The sequence below is a fragment of the Arvicola amphibius genome, chromosome 3 (genome assembly GCF_903992535.2).
Source record: "Arvicola amphibius chromosome 3, mArvAmp1.2, whole genome shotgun sequence".
In the NCBI taxonomy this organism is placed as follows: Eukaryota; Metazoa; Chordata; class Mammalia; order Rodentia; family Cricetidae; genus Arvicola; species Arvicola amphibius.
Genome location: NC_052049.1, coordinates 148,592,973 through 148,611,080, shown reverse-complemented (window position 1 = coordinate 148,611,080; position 18,108 = coordinate 148,592,973). Strand labels below are relative to the sequence as shown.

The window sequence follows — 18,108 nt, the reverse complement described above, 5'->3', positions numbered from 1 at the left end:
AGGGCTGGAGAGGCCCACACTGCAGTGACACGGGAGTACAGACTGTCACTGGAGGGGGTGGCTGTTAGGAAAGAGCCAAAAGCAAGGGACAACTAGGTATGCACTTTGACAGACACACAAAGACTACCCGCATTCACATGTGACCCTCCCCTCCTACCCATTTGCAGCTTGGTTTTAATATAGAACACAGAAATAGTTCTCCAAAAACCCCAAAACTCAACACTATTGCTTGAAAAAAGCATTAATTTCTTAATTCCATGAATTCATATGTCCTATAAAAACATAAAACATGAAGACTAAAACATTGTTCTTTAAAAAGAAAAGTCCAGTTCTGTTGTAGTAAAGCATCTTATCAGTAACCTCCTGTACAGTTTTAGTTTGGGGAAATAAACAAGTATTTTATTATAATTTATTATAATTTGTAGTGCTGTGGACAGAAGCCAGAGGCAATGTTATATCCCCCTCCCGTTTCTATTAAGAAATAAATAAATGTCTACATTTTGAAAGAGTAGAGAAAGTGTGCAGAGGAATTCGTCAATCACTTTCTTTCTCATTTAGCAGTATGACAGCTCTTTTGCCCCTAGTTTTACAGAATGACTAGCTAAGCCAGGTTTTCTCCTTTCAGTGATGTATTTGAGCAGAAGCTGTCCTGGTGACTGACAGGCGAGCAAATCACAGAGTCCTCCTCTTACAGCCAGCTGTGGCTATCTTGCAGACAATGCTCCTGAATGAAGACAAGTGTAAATGGGGCTTAGATTCTCACTCACCTGGCTGGACTGCTCGTGTGGTCTGTTCAGGTAGACAAGGTCAGCTGACATGCAAGAGTGTCGGTCCAGGAGCTTGAAGGGAGAGAGGCCTGCAAGCACTGACAAGCAAAGGCCCTAATGATTCCAGGTCACTTTTGGCAAATAAAGGAGACCCCTCTGCTTCTATTCTTGATCATTTGAGCATTCACTGGGAGGTGGAAAAGGCATCCTCTGAGTCTAAGCTGTTCCCAGGCAAGGCAGCCAGACACTCTGTAGCAACACTGAGTCTCTGAATTTCTATCCCCTTTCCCCTCCCTCCACTATCTTGTTGAGAAAAGTCATATATAAGCCAGTGCTAATCACAGCCAGGCTTTCCCACCCTGCCAAGGTTTCTCCTGCCTTCCAAAACCACCTGACCTACCCACCCTGCCTCTCCCACCTGCACCAAGAGTCTCTCTCAAAACAGAAAAGCCATAATTGCCATACAAAGAGATAGGGAGCATGCGCTAAAGTTTCATTTAACTTCGGAGAGAGTCATTAGGCTGGCAAGGCTTGTGGAGAGAGGCTATTGAAATAGATTTTCTATAGCCAGGGAACAAAAGAGAATGTGAAAATAAGACTGTAACTATAAACCAGAAAGTGAAACGCTGTAGCTTTATGGTCCTCGATGTGTTAACTTCTAACTTTACAGAGCTGTGAAATGTCTGGGCCGTAATCAATAGTAAATAGTGAGTCAACCAAAGTAACTGTCTTCCACACACTAGCAAAGTTTGTCTCCAGGAGCCAGAGAATAAACATTTTCGGCTCTGCAAGCCAAAAGGAAAAACTGAAAATGTTATGTAAGTACTTACGTAACTACTTAGAATCTAACCATTTAGAAATGTTTAAAGAAATAAACATCCCTGCCTTGCAGGCTATACAAAGGCAGACAACTAACAGGGTGGGGCCCGGCAGCTCTGCCCGGCTTCTAACACAGTCCTGAAGGTCGGGTTGCCACTTCTTCTCTCCATTCCCAAACATTGAGTAACTTTTCCAAACCCATCAGCAGTTGTGCAACCTCTTACTCCCTCCAGCCCTTTACTTGCCTATTACGGAAAAGTAAGTAAATGCTACTGTAAGCATGGCATGGGTTCCTGTCCATCCACACACTCAGAAACAACTGCAAGTTATCTGCCAGGAGCCAGACGCTCTTCTGGAAACCAAGATCTAAAGGGGAAATTAACTCCATCCCTTCCATCAAAGAGCCAACTACCTATCAAGAGACACAGAAACAAATGCAAAAAAAAAGGTTTACTAGAAACTGGTAGGAACCATAATCTGGATGTTAACAGTGCAGAAGGACAAAGAAAAATGAAGGACAGAGACAGAGAGAACCCTGACTCTACAGAGGTTAAGGAAACAGAGTGGACTCAATCATCACAATGGAGAAAAGGGCTGGGTTCTACGATGTGAGCAATCCACACAGAGGAGGGAGGAAGGGACTATTTCAGAAGGACAGGAGGAAAACACAGACATGTCTGGTAGACTCGGGGCACTACTGCTACTCCAGTTTGGTGGCAGCTGTGGTACAGAGGAGAGAGAAAGGGGGACTCTGGCTAGAAGGAACAGAAAGTGAAGAAACCAGGTCACCTCAGAGCCCTGTCAGATCCGCTTGAATCCATGTTGGTATCGTACATTTTTTTTTTCTTGCCCAGACTCTCCCAGTATATAAAGTCTTTTAGAGTTAAAACTTTAATACATTTTGGAACACTCAAAATGTCTGTGAAGTACCAAACAGTCCTCTGAGTATGCTAAAGGCAGTCTATCGTTCACAAAATGCTACATTTTTGGAAAGTATTTAACAAAAATACATAGCTACAAAGAGTGGTGCCTACGGTGAGTTTTTAAAATTTAAATACAAAAAGAAATACAAAACTAATAAGATCCCTTGGGAATAAGGAAGCAAAGTTTTTTTTAAAAAAAAAAATGGTGGGTGTGTGTTTTCCAGTGCTAAGGAAATGGGAGTCGGGTGAACCGACCGCTCCCTAGGGAAAGCGGTCCTCGAGGAGTCAGGAGAGAGGCTCAGCCTGGCAGTGCACACATGGGAAGCAGTGCCAGCCAATAGGTAAAGCTGAACCAGGGCAAAGAGTGACATGAGAGGAGAGGATGGCTAGCAACAGAGCAGTGAGAAACTGTGACGGGGCAATGAGATCTTGAGCAGAGAAACAGCAGGAGGTACAGCCCCTGCCTCAAGTCCAGCACCACACAAAGGAGAGCGGGAGGGAGGCTGGACCGAGGCGAGGGATGCCGTCGGTGGCCGCAGCAGTGGCAGCAGCTGTGATCATGTAAGGGGGACAACTCAGTGGTCACCCAAACACTTGCCAAAAGCAGGCTAATGGTTTAGCCATGTCAGCGGCCCAACTTTGGTGAGGTTGGGGGAAAGGGGAGCATCAACATCATCCACTGGGTTCTACTCTTTCCCTCTGAAGTGAGTGACCGCCCCACCTTCCCAGAGTGAGTTTGAGAGCAACCTAAATGAAGTGAGACAGCAGCAACCTGAAGATTCTCACATGCTTTTCGCGGGCCTAGCACTCCATGTTCAAATCAGCATCTTAACGTCCACATTCTCTGAAAAAAAGAGGCATTCCGTTAGACCAAATTCATAGCTAACACTGCTTTGACTGTGTTTGGCCTTGCTATTCCCCTCTGAAAACGTCCCAAATAAATGGGTCTGTGATTCATAAAAGTATCTGTGATTTATAAACTGAAAAACAGAATAAATCACAGATTGCTCTGTATTCTGCCAGCATCTCCAGCAAAGAGAGTTGCCTTTTATTTCGGCAGCTATGAAAATTCCTCAGAAGCATGTAGGGCTTTTATACCAATTGGCTGTGCCAGTTGAAGATCTCAAGAAGGCAGATACCACATATCACTTCCCCCCTTGAATTTCTAAGAAGGCTCCTCACATACAGGCAGACCTCGAGGCTGGCAAATGGCAAATGTAGGGATTAATTACAGGCTGCCATCCAAGATGCTTTCAGCTAAACTGTGGATCAACAAACTCCTGCTCCCAGTACAATGCACTGCTTGCCAGATTCCTGTTCAGTTGTCACCACCGAGAAGGAGGTAGATGTCACTCAACACAACAAAGACAATAAAACCCATACTAATCGCAAGTACTAATTGGCACTATTTTTTAATCTTAATAAATACACAGAGTAGGCATAATCCCTATACCCCTTTATTATTGTTGGAGAACCTGTAGGAGAAAAATAATAAGAACCTGTCACAAAATAACCCAATTGCATAGTGGCTGGAATTTAAAGACAGTCCGTGTGTACCCTTTGTCTGTAGCCTGCTCTACAGATCGGACACTTGGAAAGTCGTCTACTGACCACGCTGCAGCCTAATCCTCCATGAACTCTACTAAAGCCTACGTTTCTCCTAAAACGATTCCCTATAGCATTGTGGCATAAGTTTAGATTAAAAACGAAAATTGGTTACTCTCGGGAACCAAATTCATAACCTAGTGAGCTCTACTATGAAAGACTTGCCTCCTGTGCGCTTGACCCTGTTTCCTGGGGTCATGCAGAGGGTCCCTTGCCTCCTGAGATAATTTTCCACCAAACTCTTTCCTGTTGGACCCCCGGCACTGTCTGCTCTGCCAGACACATCGGAGCCCACTCCAGTTTCAATCTGTGTCGCCCATTCCACACACCAACCGTCTCACGAACATCAAGACATTCCTTTTCCCTTCCCCTAAAGCGGAAAGTCACCGAAGGTCGGACAGAAAATAGGCTCTCCCACCCTCTGCTGATTCTGGGTGTCTCACGGCAACCCAGAAAGGCTGAACAGGACTATGCCCTCTGAAGGTACAGACTGCCCTACAGTGTTCTCAAGTTGGGCCTGTGTCAGGAGGTAGGAACCCTGCCACCTTATCTCAGTCCCTACTGGAGAGAGTTATCTGCTGTACTAGCCACTGAGCCCCGAGCTTTGACAAGGGGACAGAATACAGAGAATTCGTTAGGATTTCCTTTAGACTTTATGACTATTAACACTAATTAATAAAGACTTTTAGAATTACATGTAAAAATGCATGGATCTGGGGCTGAATATTACCCGGCCTGGGTATATTGGTTTTATTCTGATTTTAAAGACAATTATTATCTTTGTTCATCCCAAAAGTACTGAGGGCTGCGGTGGTGCCGATTACAGCTGGAGGTGGCTCCAAGTTCTGGGTCTCAACTTGCTCTCCCAGACCCGGGCTGGGGAGGTCACTCTGTAAGGGACCCAGGGAAAGGAACAGATGGCCCGGGAGTGTGCACTGCATTCCCATGTCAGGTGTCCATGGAAATCCAGGAGCAGCAAGAGCCCCATAAGCATCCCGGGATCCGGTATGCCACCCCACGCGCTCCTGGAGTCTCTGCGTCTCTCCACCGCTCCTCACCGTGCCGAGCTGGTTTTAAAGACTTTGGTCGCTTCCATTTCGCTACTTCTTTACTTCTTTTGTTTTTGAGCGCCATCTAGTGAGCACTGTATTTCATCGCTTTGAGGGGAGAAAAATAACCAGACCAGTACAAGAGAAGCCTGATTCCTTCCTTCCTTCCTTCCTTCCTTCCTTCCTTCCTTCCTTCCTTCCTTCCTTCCTTCCTTCCTTCCTTCCTCCCTTCCTTTCTTTTTCCCTTCCTTCTTTCCTTCCTTTCTTTCTTCTTCCTTCTCTGTCTCTTCTTTTTATTCTATATGGTTTTCTTGTTATTGTTTTTAATATTTTAAATTAAAATACAATTGCATCATTTCCCCATACCTCTCCTCCCTCCATCTCTCCGTCTCTATCCATGTACCCACTTGTTCCCTTTTAAAACAATGGCCTTGGGTGTGGAATGGTGCTGTAGATGTGTCCCTTAAGGCTGACACACGACTATCAGTTGTTCTCTTTTGACTGCTTGTGGGCTTTTGTAATGGTCTCCATCGGCTGCAAAGAGGAGAGTTTGATGAGGGGTGAGAGCTAAAATAAGTGTATCTTTTTTTTCTTTTGGTTTTTCAAGATGGGTTTCTCTGTGTAATAGCACTGGCTGTCCTTGAACTCACTGTAGACCAGACTGACCTCGAAATCACAGAGATCCGCCTACCTCTGCCTCCTGAGTGCTGGGATTAAAGTCTCACACCACCACCACATTATATATTATATAATTATACATTAATAAGTATATCTCCATACACATATCTGTGTGCATAAAGATGGGTATTTTGAATGCATTTAGGAGTTATATTGATGTAGGAAAGTGGTAGTAATAGGATCTCCTCTAAGACCCACAGCCTCAGTAGTGAAGTTCTCTAGGTGTTTAGTACAAGCACAATTTCCCTTCTGTAAGCCGGCTTTGAGTCCAATCAGAGAGCTACTGGTTGCCAGCAAGATATGAACGCCGTTTTTTTTCCAGCCTTATGGGAATCCTGCCGTGCTGGTTGTTGTGGTTCATAGGTGCCACAGCTGGGTAGAACTGTTGATGGTTCTTTCCTAGAGGAGCTTATACAGAACCTTATAGGGCTATGAAAGCTAGTCCTTGGGGAGGAGGTCTGCAGAGCAGATCCAGTTTAGATCCTCCAAATTTCATGTCCAAAGAGTGTGGTGTCTTCAGCAATAGAGACTACCTTTAACTTCTGGGAGGCAACCAAGAGCAACAGCAACAGCCCATGCTGTTTGTGGAGTCTCTTGAACTCCCCTGGCCAACAACTAGAAAAAGGACTCTTCATGCTTGGTATGTGTGGTTTTGTTAGATAGTCTAAGGCTCTTTGGGGAAGTAAGCCTGAGAAGAGGGACTTCATTTAAATTCTATATATATATATACATACAGACTTATATGAAGGATGTCCTTACTGTTATTTCCCTTCCTCCCTCCCTTTCTTTCTATATTGACCTCTCTCTCCCATCCCCCACTAAGCTCCTCCTCCTGTTTTGTCCATTTCCCCAGAGAGGACAGTCATGGGGTACTAGTAAAGACTGACTTTTTCCAGCTGAAATCTCACCCTTCGTTGAATCTGGCCCAAAAGATGATGCCTTGCTTTCTACCCAGCATGTGAGTGTCATGACAACAAGGCAGTGCTTTTGTAAATGCTGGGAAGAGAAAGATGATCAGTACTACATAAGGCAGAACGGGTGTCCTGGAGGTGGCAGGATGCAATGGAAGCCCTCTGGAGGCCTGAGTGGTGGAAGATCCTCAGAGGCCAGGGGAAGCAGGGAAACTCTATTTTAAGATCTGAAGAATATGAGGCCAGAAACAGACTTGAGAAAGAGAGTCTTGGACCATTAAGGACCTGTGATCTTCATGAAGACACAAATGCCCCGTGCTTTTTAAAATTTAAAAGTGTTTTCGGTTTATTTATCTTATGTGTATGAATGTTTGGCTTACATTATATGCATGTGTACCAGATGGCATACCTGGTGCCCAAGGAAGTCAGAAGAAAGCATTGGACCCCTTGAAACTGGAGTAACGGATGCTTGTGAGCCACAAGGTCCTGGGAACTGAACCCAGGATCTCTGGAAGAGTGGCAAGTGCTCTTACCAGCCGCCCAATGACTGCCCTCCAGCCCTATCATCCTTAATCTTCTAAACAGGAACTGTAAAATGCTTCAAAGTGTTCCAGGCAGTAGGGAACATTCAGGTGGTTTCGCCTGCATAATGAGGAGGTATGAGGCATCTTCCTCAACAAGCAGGTTGGGGGAACTTTTCAGGATCTTTGAAATGCATACAAAGTACATTATGTAAGCAAATCCAGGGAACTGATACAGAAAATATGCTTAAACCAACAAGCTCAGAAGATAGGAATATTTCCAGGTCCTGCATAGCAGTGCACCCATTCAAACTGTGTTCATTGCTGCCATGCGAAACAGATGAAAAGAAAACAGAGCTTTCATGCTTCCTACGAGAAATGGTCTGCCTCATGACAGAGTGTGGCAGCCTGGCAAGCTACCGTTTAGTTAGGGAGTCTTTTTTCAACAGAAGTATTCACAAAACCCCAATTAGCCAGTGAGAGGAGGTGCTGATGCAGAGGGGGCTCCTCTCCACGCTCACACTCTCTCAACTCCATGGTGCCTTGAAGCATGTGCCACAGAAGCCCTGTATTTGAGCCACTTGAACAATATAGAAAACCAAACGTTATAGAGATGGATCTTGCTCTTGGCACATGCTTGCCGACTGAAGTATGAAAGTAGTATCAGAGCCAGGCATGATGGGTCACACCTATAAGCCTGGCACTCTGGAGGTTCAGGCAGGGGGATTGCCAGTTCTATGAAACCCTGAACTACACAGGGAAAGGGTAATTGAGAGAGGAGAATATCAAATATATATATATATATATATATATATATATAGAGAGAGAGAGAGAGAGAGAGAGAGAGAGAGAGAAGTTTGTTGCAAGTATTAATAAAGATGTCAAAAGTGCTTGGCACAGTGCCAATCCCATTATGCCTCTTGACAATGTATGTTTCTGCTCCTGAGGTAGCTAGAGGTTCCAAGTCATGATCTCTGTGTTCTTAATGTGTTCTTAAACAATGGCATGAGTGTTCTCTGCCTATGGTAAGAATCCACATGGGATGTTAAACACTAGGTCAAACCTCAAGGTGCCTTGATGGATCTGAACCTCCCATTTACTGCACACGCATAGCTACTGACACTCTCACCTGGACTGCCTCCATTGAGAGGTTAGCATATGTGCACAGAAGAATCATCCACACTGGGAAAAGATAGACTATTAACACATTTTGCCATCGAGGAATTACACTAAGCCTTAGAGGATGGCACAAACTACGCTAAGCATCAGTTGACCATGGTGGACATACTTGACAAACTCCTTTCCAGAGCTAACAAAAAAAAAATCTGTATATCCAGGCATGGTCACCATTCAGAGGCTGAGGCAGGAGGACTACCACAAGTTTAAGGACAACTCAGATTACACAGTGAGTTCTAGTGCAGCCTGACCTACAGTCTGTGATCTTCCTCAAGAAGAAAAAAAAATCTTTTTAAAAGAGAGCGAAGCAAATCTAAGAATCTAAAACAGTTATGGATCAACCAGTTTATAAATCAATTTGTGAGGCCGCCACTCCCTCAACTCCACATATTGTTTAACTATGACTCAATTATAGAGAAATATTTCCCTATAAAATGGCATCTCTTTAATCTTTGTAGCCTGCTGTTGATCTCGGCTCTTCTTTGTCCTCTTTTTCAAGCCATGGGACAACCTTAAGACAATGGATTCTAGGTTGCTGCTACACATGGATGATTATCCTTGGGATGATGCCTTAAAGATGATGCAGTGGAAGGAGCTGTGAGAATTGCTTCTGAAATTAGTCCTGTGAGCATAATCTCTTCTGTTGGGAGACTAATTAACTGTGATTGCCAACATCTGCCGTATGAGCAAACACCCCAACATCTGCCATGGGGCTGCGCCCTTCCTTGGATCATGTCACACAGTCTATGAGGTGACAGAATTGAGAACCACTTAGAGACCTAAGCACAAACAGGCATGCTCTCAGGACCATCCAACTCCATCGAGTCTTGGCTTCTTAGGTTGCTAAGTGACCAAGTTAGTCTAGAAAGTCTCTAACATACATGCTGTCTTCAAAATTCTACATGAGATGTAAGTGTTTTATATGGACAAAATAAAAATTGTTCATTGTCCCAGTTGGGATTTCTCTTGCTGCCTTGAAACATCATGGAAATACCATGACCAAAGCAAGTTGTGGTGGAGCGAGGGGCGTAGGGAAAGTGACTTACACTTCATGTCACTGTTCATCACTGAAGAAAGTCAGTGAAGAAACACGGCAGGAACTTAGAGGCAGGAGTTGATGCAGAGGCAGAAGCCATGGAGGGGTGCTGCTTACTGGCTTGCTTTTCACGGCTTGCCCACTTTTTTATAGAACCCAGGACCGCCAGCGCAGGGATGGCCCCACCCACAATGAGCTGGGCCCTCTCCCATTAATCACTAATTAGGAAAATGCCCTGCAGACCTGCCTAACCCTGATCTTCCAGAGGCATTTTCTTATTTGAGGTTCTCTCAGATGACTTTAGCTTGTGTCAAGTTGACAGAAAACTATCCATACCAATTCTTAGTGCTGAATGTTTTGAAAGATCACATTGATATTTGTCAAATAAATGGGTGTTATCTCAGTATCTAGGAAGGTATATACTGCAAACAAAACCTAAGCTTGGTGATTTCCTCTCTGTTGACTAGTCCTGAATAAATAACATGAGGATACCAAATAATTTTTAAAAGGGTTTTATTCTCCCTTCATGTCTTATTCGGGAACCGAACATTTGGCTAAAGCCATTGCCCCAATGCTTCCTGTACAACTTGAATGATACATAGGCTATTCCTGGTAGGACAAAAGGAAATAATGGTTAAAAATGGAAACACTGCTTTTACAGGCACACTCTTTGGTAATCACACCTTTGCTATTGGCCTCAGAGGGGAAGCACCTATGCTTTTTCTGGTCAACTTTCTAAGTTAAATATCTATGGCCAAGAAAGGAGTAGAACCTCCAAGACCCCGCCCCATCCCCACTAGCTTCCGTTCTCAAGCACACAATGCATGGAAAGTTGCTGGCATTTGTGATTTACTAAAGCAGGTCCTGGATGTATAATCATCTGGGTTGTCAGTGGGAATTCGGGATATTGCCTCAACAGTGACACCGTTCCGTAAGCCTTGAGTAACATAAGATGGGAAAGCTAGTTTGCATTTGGTGTCTGAAAGCTACAGAGCCGTACAACCTCACACTTCAGCAGCCTGCCTTGCTGGGAGACCCAAATCATGTTTTGTTTTGTTTTAAGGACATTCTCTTATCCAAACATCTAGGTTGGTCACATTTGTCTTCCTCGCTCAGAGCCTCCCACTACAGGGGGCTGCCAGGCAGGAACCCAGAGAATACAGCATCCTGATTCTCAACCCCCCCCCCACCTTCACAGCTCCCTGCTCTGCTAATTGCTAGCTACAGAAGAGTCGCAGTAACAGCAGACATAGTCTATTAATGACCTGCGAGGTTTAGAAAATAGAAAGTAAAAATAGAAGGGGGTGATACAAGATAAAAGAGAATGAGGGAAGCTGTTATTTATTGTGTAGAATATTTTTGCTCTAACTTCTATTTTATTGCTTTTTTTTAAAAGATGGGGTTCTCACTGTGTTGTCCAGGCTGGTCTCAAAATCCCGAGTTTAAGTAGAACCTCACAAGTGGCTAGAAGTACAGGTGCATGCCGCTGTATCCCAACTTTATTTTTGGCTGATATGTAGTAATTGTACATATTTACTGACACAATGTAGTGTTTCAGCATATGTATGTATGTGTTGATAGATAGATTGATAGATAGATAGATAGATGATAGATAGTTCTTATTGAGACAATAAATATACCCATTATCTTAAACATTTATTGTTTATCCATGACAAAAATATTCAAAATATTCTTTTAGCTATTTTGAGAGACAAAATAGTCACAGGACTGTGTCATAAGACAGAATTTTCTCCTCTCATCTGACTGCAACTTAGCACCTTTGAACCAATCTCTCCCCACCCTTCCCTCTGACCTACTATTCCCAGAATCTGGAGACCCTTGCTTTACTCTCAAGATCAATGCTTTTAAGCCCCGTGGGTAAGTAGGATGACACAGTATTTGTCTTTCTGTGCCGGGTTATTTTACTTCACATCATGTCCTCCAGCTTGGATGATGTGTTACAAATGAAAGGAATTCTTGGGTTTCGTGTGTGTTTTAGATTTTTACTGAGAGAGAGAGAGAGAGAGAGAGAGAGAGAGAGAGAGAGAGAGAGAGAGAACGCAGAGAGCAGGTACCCACAGAGGCTACTAGAGGGCATCAGATCTGTTGGAGCTATGGTTACAGGTGGTGACGAGCCACCCAGTGTGGGTGTTGGGAAATGACCTCAGGTCCTCTGCAAAAAATAGCATTTGTTCTTAAGAACTGAACCATCTCTCCAGACTAATTTCTTGTTTTTACATCTGAATAATATTCCATCTGTGTGTGTGTGAGAGAGAGAGAGAGAGTGTGTGAGTGAGTGTGTGTGAGAGAGAGTGTGTAAGAGAATGTGTGTGTGTATGTGAGTGTTTGAGTGTGTGAGAGTGAGTATGTGTGAGTGTGTGTATGTGTGTGAGTGTGTGTGTGTGAGTGAGTGTGTGTGTGAGAGAGAGTGTGTGTGTGTGAGTGTGTGTGTGTGTTTACTGCTCTACTCATCGATGGACACTTGGGTTGCACACTGTAAATAGTGGTGCAATAAACATGGAGTTGCCAATGTCTCCTCAATGTACTGATTTCGTTTTCTTTGGGTACTGACTGAGTGTAAGGAAGAGACACCATGACCAAGGCAAATCTTATAAAAGAAAGCATTTAATTGAGGTCTTGCTCCCAGCTTCAGAGGCTTAGTTCTCTCTTTTCATTGCAGGGAATACAGCAGCACATAGGCAAGCAGGTGCCAGAGAAGGAGCTGAGAGCTTCACATCATGATCCATAGGCAGCAGGCAGAGAGAGAGAGAGAGACCCTGAGCTTGCTGGGGGCTTTCCTGAAACTTCAAAACCCATCCCCAATGACACACTTCCTCCAACAAGGCCAACCTACTCCAAAAAGGCCACATCCCCACTCCTTCCAATCCTTTCAAACAGTTCCCATCCCTAGTGACTAAGCATTTTAATATATAAGCCTGTAGGGACCAGTCTTACTCAAACCACCACAGGCAAACACCCAGTAATGGTATTGCTGGGTCATTGATGGTTCTATTTTTAATTGGAAGGGGGCTGCCAACATTCTGTTTTGCATAATGACTGCACAAATTTACATTCTCATCAATAGTTATATAGCTTTTCTAAAAAACTTATTTAGCTAGAATGATTCTTTTTAGTATAAAGCATATAGAATCCTGCTGAATCAGGATTCAATATATGTTAATATAAATGTTCCCACTGGGGAAATATTAGACCACAAAGTTTCTGAAGGCATCATAACACTTAAATGCATAAAAGTTCTAATTCTTCATATTCTCCTGTGCATTCCTGATCATTGTCGTAAACCACACATTGGGGTGACATCTGTTAGGGTCCAGCTTCGACGGAGTTCACACATTCCAGGGTAGGAGCATGAGGATTAGAATTATTTAGCAAAAGGAACAGAGATATGAGAGAAATAAAAGACAGAAACACAGAACAGCATGGAGAGGGAAATTCAGTGAATACTGAAATCACCCATGTTTATTTTCCATATGCTTCTATACTCCACTCCAAAAGGGGAGGGGGGGGGGAGGCAACAGAGTTCATTAACATGATATAAGGAATAGACTAAGTGCCCTGCAGGTAGTCACTCCCTGCCAATCTCCTTGAAAAAGCAGGAAGAGACTTCAATTCTCTGACCTTTGATCAAGGTGAAGCAAATCCGCCTCTAAACTCAAAGTATTCATTAACCACACCCTAGGTCAGGATCTCTTATTTATAGCCACACCTGTTGTCAACAACTTTGAACGAACAAAAATGAGCTCAAACTCTCTGACCTTTAGTAAAGGTGGAACAGGATTCACATCTGCGGGCACTGGCAATACTCTTCCCTTGGGCAAAAGCCCTCTGTGAGTACCACAAAGTGCCTAAAACGTACAAATGCCTAAGGTCACTGAGGCAATGGGGAAGTGGTTTCTTAAAAAGTCCAGACACCTTAGTGTGGCATTCAGAAATGAGGTTAAAATGCCTTCTCTGTCTTAACCCTAATCCCTAACACTCACAAGCCTCTGCTCCTTGTTAACTGGGTTTCCTGCTCTCCTCCTCTCTCTCTGACTCTGCCAGTCCTGCTGTCTCTGATGGGAACATCGCTCCAGGTCATAAACATGCAGGAGAAGCTAGTTTTAATTTTTCTGTAACATTTTATTTATATGTATGTACACTGTACATGTGTGATCTTGTATGCTGTGGCACATGTAGAGGTCGAACTGAAGACCTCAGTTCTCCTCTCCTATTGTGTGCATCCAGGGACTTGACCTTTGGTCACTGGGCTTCATGGCAGGTGCTTTTCTCACTGAGTGTCAACCTGAGGGGTTGACTTGGCTCCAAATTCATCTTCATGTTTTAACTCATAGTGGACTACAAATTGAGTTTCTTACATAAAATTAACTGTGTAAATTATTTTCCGGGACTTCGGGAAAGAGTGGTTTCACACATGGCTGCCCTCCCTGGGCCCGTGTACATAATGGACACAGTAATAGGATTAAAAAGAAATCCCTTTCAGTGGAGAAAGAACAGCAATCTGATGGCAGCCTCCAGCTCTGTCACCAGTTTTTGGGGACTCTGACCATTTGTTGTTTTGGTGTAGGCTCAGGGTCAGGTCTATAGGAGCAAAGGGCGGGCTGACAGGGCCAGTGTGCACCCGGAATGAAGCTTCCTGAGATATTCTCGATTTATAATTTCTCTTCTGAAGAAATCTGTCTGAACAAGGCCTCCAGATGATTTTGCTGTGCTCCAAAGTCTGCACATGATTATAGTGAAGCTAAATATATTATCACCCTGGTCTACATTCATTTATCAAAGATACAAAGTGTATTTCTCATTTTCCTCCAGCCTAATTACCATTACAGTGCAGCCCACCCCAAAATGGAGCAATGGTAAACACAACTGGTCTCTCACCTCTAACTGCTGCCAGCCATGCTACTTAGATACCCACACTGTTATGGTTTTGGTTCCTGGTCCCTTTAAGAGACAAGCCACACCCACTCCCTCCCCCATCTGCTGAGGCAGGCTGATCTTCGCTTCTGGCCTGAACTCGCTCTTTTCCATCTTCCTCTCTGAGAGGCAGCTTTGCTTCTGCCTCTCTCCCCACTACTCTGCTTCTCCCTCTCCTTCCCTCCCTCCCTCCCTCCCTCCCTCCCTCCCTCCCTCCGCCCTCCCTCCCTCCCTCCCTCCCTCCCTCCCTCGCTCCTCCTCCCTCCCTCCCTCCACCTCTCTCTCTCTCTCTCTCTCTCTCTCTCTCTCTCTCTCTCTCTCTCTCTCTCTCTCTCTCTCTCTCTCTCTCTCTCCTTCTCCCTTCCCCCTTCATAACCCCCTGAATAAATATTCATGACTCCTCTCTCCCCACTACTCTGCTTCTCCCTCTCCCTCCCTCCCTCCCTCCCTCCCTCCCTCCCTCCCTCCCTCTCTCTCTCTCCTTCTCCCTTCCCCCTTCATAACCCCCTGAATAAATATTCAACCTCACTCTGCAAGTCATGTCTATCCATGTCTCTATCTTCTGCCCACCCACCATGTGTCTCCCTGCCTGGGACCAGCCACCGCTCTGGGACCGGCAGCCATCTCTACCGGAAACTGGCTGCTCCCAGGGCCTGCTGTCTGCCACCACATGGCCCACTACCATCATTTGGGACCTACAGCATTTCTGCTGCCCACTGCCACCTGGGACCCATTTTTAAAAGAACAACACATGCATTTACCAAAATCTGCTCTGTCTCTGGCAGCTGATCAAGCGGATCCCTGCAAATTCCTGGACTGCGGCAAATTTGCCCAGTGTGTAAAGAATGAGTGGACACAGGAAGCAGAGTGTCGCTGCAGACAGGGCCATGAGAGCCAAGGGACTCTGGACTACCAAGACCTGAATCTCTGTCCCCCTGGAAAGGCGTGCGAGACCAGCCGAGGACAAATAGCTCCTTGCAGGTAGGTCAAGCAAGCAGACCAGAGACCTAAGAATCCATTGCTCAGAGTATGAAAAAGCTGCCGTGTGGATAAATTCATGTGCTCTTCTAGGCCACCAGTCAGAGGTTTTCTTCTGGATATTTGGAGGTAGATTGTTCATGTATAAAACAGGGCAGGGATCCTGCTTGCCAAGAGCTTCCTTCATGTGTCCTCATCATAAATGTAAATACGTTGCACTTAAGAAGGCCAAATGATGCTATTGCAGGGCTGTGCATGCTGTTAGTGAGAGAGAAGAGCCGTTTTTTTGCAAGTGAAGGAAATCAGAAGCCTTGTGAAAACACACTTCTCTCACCTTTCTCTGTCCTGCTTCTGACCCAGAGGGGCAGGGACAAGAACAGTTGGGGCTGCCTTTCAAGTGTCACACTTGAGCCCTGTACAAGGAAACAAGAAAGACCTGAGCTGTCTTACTGCCTTCAACATGCATGTGTAAGTGTGTGTGCATGTGTGTGTGTGTGAGTGAGAGAGAGAGAGAGAGAGAGAGAGAGAGAGAAGTGGGGCATTCTGTTTACACTTGCAACAGCATCAGTCATCCTAAGAAAGCTAAACAACCTAGGAAATTAGAAGTCAGGATATACCACCACTCCTCACATCATGTGTTCTCTCTTGGTGTCCATATTTATGTTTAATTATTTAAGAATTTTTTTAGGATCATATACAATTTTTTATTTGATAACTAAATATCTTCTAGGGATTCTTTGCGTTACAACTAAGCACTACTGATGCAGTTAGCTGAGTTTTTATTTAGTATTATTACCTAGTGTAATCACAAAAAATGATAGCTTTTAACTTCAACATAGGATTTGTAGGCATGCTTGACTTTCTCCAGAGGGAACTGTTTTTTTGAGGATATTTTTTTAACAAAACATGAAACCAGATAGACTTGTTTTATAGTCGTATCACTCCCCTTTGTTCTCTCTCTCTCTCTCTCTCTCTCTCTCTCTCTCTCTCTCTCTCTCTCTCTCTCTCTCTGGTATGTGTGTCTGTGTGTCTGTGGTCTGTGTACAAGTGTTACCAAATGCTTGTAGAAGTCACAGGTCAATCTTGGGTGTCATTCCTCTCCTCCCACCTGGCTTAAGACAGGGTCTCTTCGTACATGGATCTACCTAGGAAGGAGAAAAAGACAAGATCTCCTGAGTAAATTGGGAGCATGGAAGTCAGAGGAGAGGGTAGGAGAAGTGAAGGGAAGAAGAAAAGGGAGTGGAGAAAAATGAATAGCTCAATTTTAAAAATAAGGAAAAAAGAAAAAATATCAGAAAAAAAAGTCAAGGTCTCTTGTTTAGTGTTTCATATGCCAGGCTAGTTTGACACAAGTTTCCATGAGTTCCATATCACTTTCCATCTCTCCAGAGAATCATTGGGATTAGACACTCACTGCCTGTCAGGCTTGACAAAGGTTCTGGGGATCAGAACTCAGGTCCTCATGCATACATGACAAGAACTTTATCCAGTAAAGTGTTACCTCTGCAGCCCATCAGCTTGGTGGGTTTTTTTAATCACAACACTGTTTGACCAATAGCTTAGGCATATTTCTGGATAGCTCTAACTCTTACATCTTAAATGAACCCATTTCTATTAATCTGTGTATCGGCACGAGGCTGTGACCTACTTGTAAGGTTCTGGCTGGTGACTGGAGTCTTTCTCCTTCAACAGCTACGTAGAGTCTCCCAGACTCCACCTATTTTCTCTACATATCTCTGTTCTGATTTCCCACCTGGATTTACTCTACTAAACCATTGACCGAAATAGCTTCTTTAATAACCAATGGTAATAAAATACATTCATAGCATAAAGATGGGAATCCCACATCATCTCCCCCTCTCTCCTTTTCTGTCTAAATTAAAAGCACATATAACAAAACAGGTATCAAGCAAGAATTACAATTACAATATTTATATCTACTTTATCTTTTATCATTACTAAGGAAAACTATATAACTATCTAGTCTTCAAATCTACCAAAGACCCTAGAAGGATAAAATATTAATATTACCTAAGTTAGCAGGAAGTACATTGTAAGGAACTTCTAAAACTCTAGAATTGGCAGAGACATCTCACTGCCTGGACAGTCACCCAAAATGTAACTTTGTAACTTTAGGGCATTCATCTTCAGCCTACAGGCCCATAGTATCCAGCAGACTTTTCCATGAAGCAGTAAATTTCAAAGACAGTTCCATCTATACTGGCAATTTGTCAGTTACTTTCTTCTGTGTTCTGCAGAATGTTTGGCAGACTCTTTCATGAAACAGGAACCCCAAAGGACTGCCTCACCTTCTTTTGGCAAGTTCAGCAGTCATTTTTCTGTGGATTCTATATATCCAGTTCATAAAACATACATTAAGCAGTCCAGGCAAGAGCAGTTTCTTGCCCAAATGGCTAACTAACTCCATAAAGAACCTCTTCGGTGCCCATCATTCTCTTGAAGTAGATTGGTGCTGTCAGAGCAGATGTGTCTGGCTGTCAAAAAAAAGTCCTAATTTCTTAAACACTTTAAATGCCATATTATGTTTGTCTTTGAAAGGTTTGAAGAATAACTGTCCATCTGAAATACAACTCTGTATATCTAGAAAATCTAACTAACATAACTACAAGTTCGACTATTATAAATGACTATTAATCTATAGTTCTTAACTGTACATTACACTTTTATTTTTTATTTTCCACTACATAATTTT

General features: G+C 43.8%; 1 protein-coding gene across 1 annotated transcript in view; it reads left to right on the top strand.

Annotated features, from left to right (window-relative positions):
- The window catches only part of Impg1 (interphotoreceptor matrix proteoglycan 1), a 117,215-nt gene that overhangs the window by 89,810 nt on the left and 9,297 nt on the right, over positions 1 to 18,108 (top strand). The window contains exon 15 of the mRNA XM_042054730.1: positions 15,203 to 15,398. Within this exon, the coding sequence (XP_041910664.1) occupies positions 15,203 to 15,398 (196 nt within the window). The remainder of the gene's footprint in view (positions 1 to 15,202; positions 15,399 to 18,108) is intronic.